This window comes from Glandiceps talaboti, chromosome 12 (assembly GCF_964340395.1).
Source record: "Glandiceps talaboti chromosome 12, keGlaTala1.1, whole genome shotgun sequence".
Lineage (NCBI taxonomy): Eukaryota > Metazoa > Hemichordata > Enteropneusta > Spengelidae > Glandiceps > Glandiceps talaboti.
In genome coordinates this window covers 11,398,945-11,410,621 of record NC_135560.1, presented here as the reverse complement: position 1 = coordinate 11,410,621, position 11,677 = coordinate 11,398,945, and the positions used below count along the sequence as shown (strand labels likewise).

The following is an 11,677-nucleotide window of genomic DNA, read 5'->3' as shown; positions in this document are numbered from 1 at the left end:
TGAATGTCATTAATTATTTTGAAAAATGGCTATGTTTTGGTCACGAGTTTACAACTGTACCATCATAGAGGTGAATTTCCCATTTGTCAGATTTCCAAAACACTGTACACCACCCCGACATTGACAGACAGCAAATGACACTGCCCTGTAATATTTATGAATCATTTTTTTTTTAGGAGGGGAAAGTTTATACAGGCTTGTATGGTGATTATGTTTGAAATCTGGAAGTTGGACAGATAATAATAATGATATATATGACAAAGAAACACAGCCACATTACTTTAATTACACTAAGCAATAAAAGTAATGAAATGAATTCTAATTATCATGGTATATGCTAACAAGGCATGGTAGCGTTGAGAGTGGATCGCTTGTCAGCCGTGTCCACTTCATTTGCTTGTACGCTGAGATAATGAATGAGCTGGAATCTCAGGAAGTTGGACTACCAGGCTTTGTCACAGTGTTGAGTTTGGTCAAATAATTCTCATATCTGAAGATTGCTCAGCAGTTTTAGATACTGCATCTAACTGATATTCCCCTCACGTTGGATCTGATTGGTCCAGCAGAACCTCCTCAGGGCATGAAGGGGACAACAGAGAAAAGCTTTTAAACTAACTCTGTGACTAAAATACTAGCTCAGTTCTGATAAGACTGTTGTCATGGCAACTGACCCAGCATACTGGGTGGGTTCACAATATGATAAATGTTATCTCTGTGGCTGTGTAATAGTAAAGTCTCGATGAAATACAAGAATGCATACAGCACCAGAAGCATCAACAAGAAAGAAAAAAGTCATTTAGTGAAAAAAGATGAACTTATGAGATTTCATTTAGCAGAGTGTCCCAAGGGACAGTATTACTGTACAAATATGAAAGCAGACTGGCATATTGTGTCGTTGATATGCGACTCAAAGAAACACTGACTTCATTTAGAAGAAAAAAAAATGGCTGAATTGTCTAACTCTGCTATCTGTTCATAGTTTGAAAACTGAGAATAATGATGATAGTTACTATGCATACAGTGATGAGGTAGAAGATGAGTGAATCTGAATTCTGTGTACAGCTATGTTGTTTTGACATTACTGGCTATTTGTGTGATGTATAAGTCACCAGTGTTTCTAATCAGTGCATTGCCACAGGACAATATGTAGATTAACATTGGCTTAATATGATAATATTTCCCAGTGGAGTTACTGCTCTCTTTAACTATTCCCTCGATACTGGCATATTTGGACACTTATTCAGGCAGCATTTATATGTGCAAGGAAATCAGAAAATGACTTTGGAATGGTTGATTATGATGTTTTTAGAATTCCCCTCAAATTGAGGATTACGTATGTCACACTGTTTTCAATATCACCTTCTTTACATCTCAATACACTCAATTTTAAATCTTTTGTGTAATTTTTTTTTTTTTACAACTGTAGATGCTGAAATCTCACAACTAAGAGCTGAAAACCAAGCTTTAGCAGATGAGCTGTCGCAGTGTCAGGTAACAATTTTAATCAGCAGCAATGAGACAAACCTTGAGTATAGCAACAAATTGTGGTAATGCTGGCCCCCCCCCCCCCACCTACAGACACAAACAGACAGACAGACAGACACACACACACACATACATACATACATACATACATATATACATACATACATACATACATACATACACACACACACACACATACACATGGATGGACACATGTGGTGACCAATCGCACTGCACTCTCTTGGGCATTCTAGATAACCCATCATTCATAGCTAATGTAGTCGTTTTACATATTTATTGATCAGGGTTCATACTTGTTCACTCCTGGAAAGTCAATTCGAGAATTTCAAATAAACTCCTGGAAGGGTTGATATACCTGGAAATCTCACAAAATGTTACGAATTCTGAGATACTTGCAAGTTAAACATCTGTCGTGACAATCAGAAGACTGCCCAGCTCTAACTAAGCCAATTTGAAGCACCACTGACCCACAGTGATATTCATGAGCCACACCAAAATTTGGCATTCTCCTATCCCTTACTAAGTGATGACTGACAAGCAGAGTGTCCTCTGAAGCCAATTTGATACATACCCATGACCCACAACGATATTCGCGTGAGTCACCAAAATATGGTCTTCCTCGATCTAGTACTGATATCTGGTATGTGTGTACATGCACATCTATGTGACTCGCAAGAAAACCAAGTGTTCAACAATTTGACTCTCATTCTCAACAAAAAAAATAGTTTTCCATCCTTCTGAGGGTTTGCTGCTGACAAGTCAAATACTTGTACATAAAAATTTGTATGATTTCCGATAACATATTTCGTAAAAAACAGTATTATTTGACATGGAAGACTCCTGAAATTTTATATGGCTATACATTTGTACATGTGAACCCAGATGACACATGTTAGACCAATGGCCACACTACAGCATAAGATGAATATATATCTGGGAATGTTCATGGACTCTTGGGTTCATAGTTACAAATGAAATTTCTACTCACAAGTAAAAAAATTGGGGATTTGATGCCTCCAAAGAACTTTTTCTGACTGTGAGTAAAAATTTTAATTTGTAACTAATTTTTTTTTTTGTGGAGTAATTTTTCCTGTAGTGTTCTACTTTTTGAAGCACACTTATGAATCGAAGTATGAATGATGAAGTACTGCAACATATTGATACATTAGATGAAGTACGGTACTGCAACATATTGATACATTAGATAAAGTACTGCAACATATTGATACATTAGATGAAGTAGTGCAACATATTGATACATTAGATGAAGTACGGTACTGCAACATATTGATACCTTTAGATGAAGTAGTGCAACATATTGATACATTAGATGAAGTACTGCAACACATTGATACATTAGATGAAGTACTGCAACATATTGATACCTTTAGATGAAGTACTGCAACATATTGATACATTAGATGAAGTACGATACTGCAACATATTGATACCTTTAGATGAAGTACTGCAACATATTGATACATTAGATGAAGTACTGCAACACATTGATACATTAGATGAAGTACTGCAACATATTGATACCTTTAGATGAAGTACTGCAACATATTGATACATTAGATGAAGTACGATACTGCAACATATTGATACCTTTAGATGAAGTACTGCAACATATTGATACATTAGATGAAGTACTGCAACACATTGATACATTAGATGAAGTACTGCAACACATTGATACATTAGATGAAGTACTGCAACACATTGATGCATTACTAAACTTGTCCTGATACACTAACATAGATTTAACTATAGTACATGTAGTCACAACATTGCCTAAAGCGGCAAAGTTGAATAACAGTTTACTTTGATAACATTGCCAAGCGGGTGCGCAATTATTCATTGCTGCAAATAAACCCTGTCTATTGGATGACACCATCAAGGCTAGCTGTATGGAGTGATGTATAACAACAACTAACCTCGGTAACTGTAAGAGATGCGACACTCCTTTGATCCGACCCTACTAAATTTTGTACAAAGACACAAACCTACTTTGGTAAATGTATCAATATGTTGCGGTAGTTCATCATTCACACATTGATTGAAAGCACTGTCACTATTTCTTGTGTCTGGCAGAACTCATATCTTGTAGTTAGACTCAATATATATAAACAATTCGATGTCATAATTTAGTAAATGTATTTCTAAAAGTTGATGAACGACTACTATCATCATAACCATCTCAATTTTGAAGAATTTAGTAAGAATTACATGTAAGTGAAGAGACAGAGAGAGCGAGACAGACTAAAAGACAGAAGTGGGAAAAAAATGATGAAAGGTGACCAGTACTTGTACTAAGTTGTAGGCTTGCCCCTCATAAAACTTTTGATACTTTTTCTATAAATATTTCTACTCATAGAGTCGAAAAATAGATCCATACATGAATACTGCTTTCTTTGCAATGTTTCTCTTGCTCATTTTTTGATAAACATAATCTCTCCCATCAAACTACTCATAAAACTTGCCATGCAATGCTTAACACTCAAGCACTACAATTTTCCTTTCTCTCATAACTTTTTTATCCACAGATTTTAATCTTTATACTGTATATATCTGTCTACTTGTACATGTATGTATGTATGTATGTATGTATGTATGTATGTATGTATGTGTGTATGTATGTATGTATGTATGTATGTATGTATGTATGTCAATCATCTATGGCATTGATTCTTTACTACAAACTGCCCGTGAATCTTTCTACATATTTCTTGATTCTTTGGTGAGTTTGACTTTCCCTTATCCTAGAAATCTATTCTTTACCTTTCTTTCCCATATTTGACATACTTGTTCTTTCTGTGTTTTTACTTTGTTTGAGACTCAGACATCAGTGAGTTTTTGCATTCCTTATAAATTGGTTCAAAACCGATGCAAAAGCATAAATGAATCAATTCAAATCCAATAATAGTAATTATAGTAACAAATACTTTATTGATCCCAAAAAGGACAATTATAATTTGTATATTTTCTTCTTTGCATTCTTTCCCAATTGCGACATATTTTGCCATTCCCTTCAAACTGCCCACTAAATATTGTGCACAGTTATTACTTCGATATGTTTTCCTTTCTTTGTTAACTTTCATATTAGTTTCAGTGGATGTAGTTCTTTGGCTTTCATTCCCTAGTTTGATATACATGTATATGTACATATTTTTCATCTTTCCTATCAAACTGCTCACTATTGAAATGTCTTTTCTTTGTTGAATTCATAAACCCATCTTTGTCTATATTTCTTTACTGTCAATCAACCCAAAATAATATTTTGATACCGCAGTACATTTTGCCTCCTCAGATAACTTTTGCATCCATAGACTCTGTTCTTTGCCCATGTTTTTTACTATCAAACAGTCCCATTAAGTTTCCAATTTGTATTTCCTAACACTTCAAGTAAGTTTTCTCTTTCCTTGTTCCATCTGTGTATTCTGTCTTTTGCCACATTTCTTTTCCATCACACTGACACTGTCAACTAAAGATCCTAGGACATATTGTGCAATACTTTGTCTTCACCAAGTGTTCCTTTTCTCTGTTACATCATGGATGATTCCGTCATTTGTCCGTTTTACTTTCCCATCAAAGTACCTTTTACTAAATGTCCCATATCGTGCAATACATGTATCATGACAATTGATAGCTGTCCCATCCACTGATTCTGTCATCTACCCTATGTGACATCCACACATCCAAGCTACCCAACTAAACTTCTCCAATGCATGAACTTCTCAAGCAATGAAGTGAATTCTGACAAACTCACAATAAAAAAAAAGGGAGCTGTGGCTGGAAGGTCCCCTGACAGTACTTATTAGCAGACCTGAGAGTACTTGAATTCAGTGCTGATTATATCATAGTCTTCTTGTCTAATTGTGCCTCAAAGTGCCCCATCAAATTCACTTTAAGATTGTATATCATGATATGCAGTTACCAAGCTATCACCTTATCTCACTCTACTGTATAGATTTACATGTACTTCTCACAAGACAAACAGACCCAAATCAAGAAATTAGAAAGTGTTTGCCATCTAAATAATGTGACAGCTATGTGTTTTATTTTATCTTTCAAGATGTCATTCTATTTACAAACTTTCTATCGATAGTGGGACAATTTTGTTTTTATACAGATCCAATGATTTTGTAGTAGACTTGATCTGTAATTGGCCCAATTACTACACTGGTCAAATACTCTTTTTTACCCGTTTTGTTTTGTTTTGTTTTGTTTTGTTTTGTTTTATATTATATACATTGTATCCTATTGTATTTGATTGATTTGATCAATGACATCTGTACTAATACTCTAATCCTGAATTCTGTTCAGTGAGTTTTCCAGTGTGATCCTTTCGCTAACTCTTTTGTATTGTGCATTCTATTCTATTCTATTCTATTCTATTCTTTTCTATTTCATTCTATTCTCTTCTGTTCTATTCTGTTTTACTTCTATTCTATTCTTTTCTTTTCTATTCTATTCTATTCTATTCTATTCTATTAATTTGTATTCTATTCTATTCTCTCCTGTTCTAGTCTATTCTATTTTATTTCTATTCTATTCTATTCTATTCTATTCTTTTCTATTTCATTCTATTCTATTCTATTCTATTCTATTCTATTTCATTCTATTCTATTCTCTTCTGTTCTATTCTGTTTTATTTCTATTCAATTCAATTCTATTCTATTCTATTCTATTCTATTCTATTCTATTAATTTGTATTCTATTCTATTCTCTCCTGTTCTAGTCTATTCTATTTTATTTCTATTCTATTCTATTCTTTTCTATTTCATTCTATTCTATTCTATTCTATTCTATTTCATTCTATTCTATTCTCTTCTGTTCTATTCTGTTTTATTTCTGTTCTATTCTATTCTATTCTTTTCTATTTCATTCTATTCTATTCTCTCCTGTTCTATTGTTTTATTTCTATTCTATTCTTTTCTATTGTATTGTATTGTATTCTATTGTATTCTATTCTATTCAGTGAGAATTCAATTTTTCCCATTCTCTTTTGTATCATTCTATCCTTTTCTATTCTATTCTATTCTATTCTATTCTATTCTATTCTATTCTATTCTATTCTATTCTATTCTATCCTATTCAGTAACTTCTCCATAAGTCAGTTCTATTTTTAATATATGCCTCACCATAACTTAAAAAACTTTCGACAATATTTTCCAACAAGGACCTTAGGTTATAAATGACTTGGCCATACTTCAACTTTCACAGAGTAACACTTTATTTTATCTTCATTATTCAATATATTTTTCTATCTCTATTTGCCCGACAGGCAGACAAGGAGTTTGTATGGTCACTATGGAAACGACTACAGGTGGCATCCCCAGACATGACACAAGCTATCAGTTTGGTTGTTGCCAGGTAGAGTAAGATTTCATTTTCTTACTGTAGACATATTGAAACTAGTTGGTATGCTAAGTTAGAATGACAGCGTGTGCCAACTTTACAAAGCAGAGCTGCATCTCTGCACTCTCAGCGATGTCCCTGGTGACATGACTGGTGCATAGCGCCCCGGGCAGTGTAACTTTCATACAGAGCAGCCGACAGATTACTACTGACAACGCCAACTGAAATCTGTGCCCTTTGACCCCGTATTGAAAGCATATTGGTCCCAAAGTGGAGAAAGAGACAGAGACAAGTAATTTGACTGCAGGCCAGTACTTAGATCAAATAGTCAAGATTTCCATGGCCCTCACCTGGGAAATACATGCAAAACAACCCAATTCAATCAATCAACATTCTAAGAAATCTTGTCAACTTCTCCCCAAAAAATATCAACTTCTTATCAACTTTACTGACTTACGTTACCAAGAAGGGTTATTAGCTTCGTTTTCAATACTAAAAGTAGTACAGAATGTGTTAAGATCATTTACATGTTTTGGCAATGACACGACTTTTATGGCCACCATGTTGAGACTCCCTTTAGTTGTGTAAGAAATACTACTACACCCCCGTCACATTGTACATTGTGAATAAAACATTAAAAATGATCGTGATAAACTTCCTTTGATGAGCAGTAGTTCAAAAGGACACTATATATTCCACAGACAGAGATCCTAATCACACGAAGCAACACTTTACAAATGTAGAAAGGCAAGGCGTACCAATTGAATAATAGATTTTGCTCACATCTTCAAAACTTGCTTGGTTCATGGTTTTTGAATGATTGATGGATGGATGGATAGATGGATGGGTAAAAAATGTGTCAGTCATTGCTATTGGTGGGGATGGGCTTCGGAATATGTTGGATGGAGTGAAGGAAGGTTTTAGTGTTTGAATTATTTCACAGTCGCCAGCTGTGCCAACTGTACATTCTTTCAATTTTAATAAAGTATTAACGCTTTGTTTTTGTCATTTTAGGTGGAAGTATGTCAGTCTATAGCTCCTAGTTTTGTTGGAAATTGGTGTTTGTTTGTTGGTGGGAGGGGTGTTGTGTCAACCTTATTTTACTGTTGTCAGAGACAAGAGTTTGTTGGTTGGAGGGAAGAAAGGGTGAAGGGAAACGCAATTGCATCAACCTTATTTCACTGTTGTCAGGGATGGGAGTTTGTTGGAGGGATGAAGAGGGAGAAAAGGAGGGGGGGGGGGGTAGTTGGTTCAACTTTATCAATCTTATTTCACTGCTGTTAGGGATAAGAGCTTTTTATAGAGACTGGAGAATTAGGAAGGAGGGACGCAGTTGTGTCAATCTGAAATCAAAGTGTTAGGGATTACTGTTTGTTGAGGAAAGAGAAGGGATACAGATTAACTTTCTTTCACTGTTATTAAGGATGAGAGACTTTGAGAGTGTGGAGAAGGCAAACGGGAAGAGAGATGCAATTGTGTTGACCTTATTGCACTACTGGGGATTGGAGTTTATTTGACAGATATAGTTTGGCTAGCTTTACTATGTATCAATGCACGTATTTGGCTGTAGTTATAACACAAAAACATGTAGGTATGAGAGTTTTTTTTTAACTGCGGGATAAAGGATAGGAAGGGTGTATTTTTGTTTGATGTTATGTAGAAGAGATGGATGGAGTTCTAACTAAAGTTCTGGTCGACTTTGAGTTTATTTTTGAAAAATTACTGACCAGGAACATTGTATGTATGTATGTATGTATGGATGGTAGGAACTGTATTACATTGCATTGCGAAGTCAGAATAGATGAATATATATATTGTCTTAGTTGATATTGAGTTTGGGATGTTGAGTGAATGACCAATATTGGAGGGATCTGCATAAACCTTTACTTTGTAAATATATGTATGTATTGGTATGGTTGTGGGTATGAGGTCGCTGAGGAAGATTGATGGGTGGATCTGTTCTTGCCCACAATTGCAATCTTTTTAGCCCAATGATAAATAATTTAGCAAGTCAGGGGAAACACAAAACTTGAAGTTTGGGAAGGAAATTCAGATGTTTGAAATGCTAATGAATCTCAACGCAATAAGCTTTAGTTCAAAGGATGTTACCTTTGACAATATCAGAACATTTGTTTTGTCAGACACAAAATATAGTATGAGGGAATTTTGATTTCAAAAAAACATGTCTAAGTTTAATTGACCAAGCATACACTTCCATTCTGCGTCACTTTGTCGTCTGGCTTTCAATGGGGATTAAAGGCTTGAAAGAAACTATAGAAGAGTGGAAACAAGATTTGAACACAGAGATGGCACTGCCGGTGGGACTGGACTGGGTATAAAGAAAAAAGACTCCAAATGACGCACAGAGCACACCTCCGTAATTGACTTTCGCACAGGGGAAATACTGGTGCTTCTCGAATTTGTAAAGCACACATAAACATAAAACCCCAAAGACTGCATAGGAATAAAACCAGGGATATGGCAAGATAAATTAGCTCTCCCCAAGTTGTAAGCATGCAGATATTACAGTTGTAAATCTATGTTTTCAGGGGAAATACACTGGAAATTGTTTCCATTCAACAAATCTCCTGGGGCAGACTTGAAAAAGATGATACATCAGTTAGACAATTACTCTCCTTACACTGTCATTGAGACTTAAGTTTAGCATTTACAGTCTACACTTCGTAAACTCTATAAGATTTACAGCCTCAAATCTCTCACATTTCAGCTGTGGTTTTTTTCTCTTCATTCGTATTTGCTTTGTTGCAGGGAGAAAGAAAAAGCTGAACTAAAAGACAAGAAAGTACTGGACATCTTGCAGATTAAAGACAACAGAATAAGTGAATTAGAAAAGGTAGCCAAACATATTGCTCTATCAGTACTTGTAACTGTTACATTTGTATCAACACAAATATCACAGTTGCAAAATAATGTACATTGTATCTAAAAAATATTGTATCTCATTTGCATAGTATCAAAATATGTTGTATGGGTAAGTGTGAAAATGTATTCCGATTATCCAGTGTTCGATCTAGGCCGCGCCATTGCGCTATTTGCGCTAAACATCCGATTGGCCACTATTTGTAAAGTCTGTGTGCCTTTTCGGGCGCAACAATTTGGAGTCCGTATACGCCCTATGTATACAACATTGACAGGTCACAAGCTTTGTAACTGACATTGCATCACAATGTATTGCTCTATAATTAACATCATAATACACCATTGGTATTATTCATAACTTAAATATATTGTATCTAACTGTTTTGTAACTTACATTGTATCACAGTTTATTGTTCTCTCTATAAAGGATACAAAAAATGTCCCTTGTATGGCAGCATTGCTATTATCTATATTTTATTACATTGGATCACAGTGTGTCACTATTATCTATAAATGTTACACTGTATCCAGCATTGCTATTATCTATAACTTATATTGTATCACAGTGTAGCTATGATCTACAGTGACTGTTACACTGTATCACTACACATGTATGTATTGCCTTATCTATGACTATTACATTTGTATCACAATGTAGTGCTCTGTAGTTAACATCATTCATAATACAACATTGATATTATTCATAACTTTATTGCATCTAACTGTTTTGTAATTATCTATAACTTACATTGTATCACAGTGTAGCTATTATCTATAAAGTGACTTACATTGTATCACTAATGTATTACCTTATCTATAACTGTTACATTGTACCACAAAATATTTCTATATCTATAAGTTACATTGTATCACTATGAATTGCCTAGTCTATAACTTACATTTTGTCTTACAATACTACACAGTAACTGTTACATTGTATCAATATATATTGCCCAATCTATAATTGTTACAGTGTGTCATAAATATATTGCTGTATCTGTAACTGTTACCTTGTATCACAATGTGTTGCCATATCTATACAGAAACTCTTACCATGCCATGGATGTTCTTGCATATTAGCATGAAATATTACTGTTACATTGTATTACAATATATTGCTATAATCTATAACAGTTACATTGTATCACTAAGTATTGCCCAATCTGTAACTGTTACATTGTATCACAATATATTGTTATATATCTATGTTACATTGTATCACTAAGTATTACCTAATCTATAACTGTTACATTGTGTCAGTATATATGCAAATATCTCTCATTGTAAAGTAATACATGTTTATTGCTCTATCTATGAATTATATATTGTATCCCAACCCTTTGATATTATCTATAACTGTGTTACAATGTGTCACAATGTATTGCCATATCCATAACTGATATATTGTATCACAATTTGTTGCTACATTTTATCACAACATATCACTATATCTACCACGACTGCATTGCATCGCAACATATTAATTCTCTTCCACTGATATATTGTAGCCGTGAAATGTTAGCAGCCTGTGATAGGCTTGGCTAGAAATTCCAATTTTCAAAGAGCTGTTGTAACAAGGTGCTCATAAAAAACACACAACAATGACAGATGACATGTCAGAGTGTACATTTTAGTCATCAACTGCAAGAGAATCTAATCCAAACACTTTGTCATTATGGTTTTATCTTATTAGCCTCAAAGACAAACGAGGTGTCAAATCATAATGAAACAATGTCTTGTTGTGAATTTAAAGTCCAAATGAAAATGACAGCACAAACTACACTAAATGACAAGAATTTGCTGTCCCCTTGTGAAAACCAAGATTTGAAATTTTTTTAAGTGTTTCATTCAAATCTATATAGTATTGACTGTTTTCACAAAATTGGGCAATTTTCTTTCTAACTCCTTAGATGGTGAGATGTTCGTTGAC

General features: G+C 34.3%; 1 protein-coding gene across 1 annotated transcript in view; it reads left to right on the top strand.

The window, feature by feature from the left end:
• Positions 1-739: 739 nt before the first annotated feature.
• Positions 740-11,677, top strand: part of LOC144442919 (centlein-like) — a 49,036-nt gene continuing 38,098 nt past the window's right edge. Inside the window, exons 1-4 of the mRNA XM_078132293.1 lie at positions 740-860; positions 1,427-1,491; positions 6,794-6,882; positions 9,637-9,721. Coding sequence (XP_077988419.1) covers positions 740-860; positions 1,427-1,491; positions 6,794-6,882; positions 9,637-9,721 — 360 coding nt within the window. The remainder of the gene's footprint in view (positions 861-1,426; positions 1,492-6,793; positions 6,883-9,636; positions 9,722-11,677) is intronic.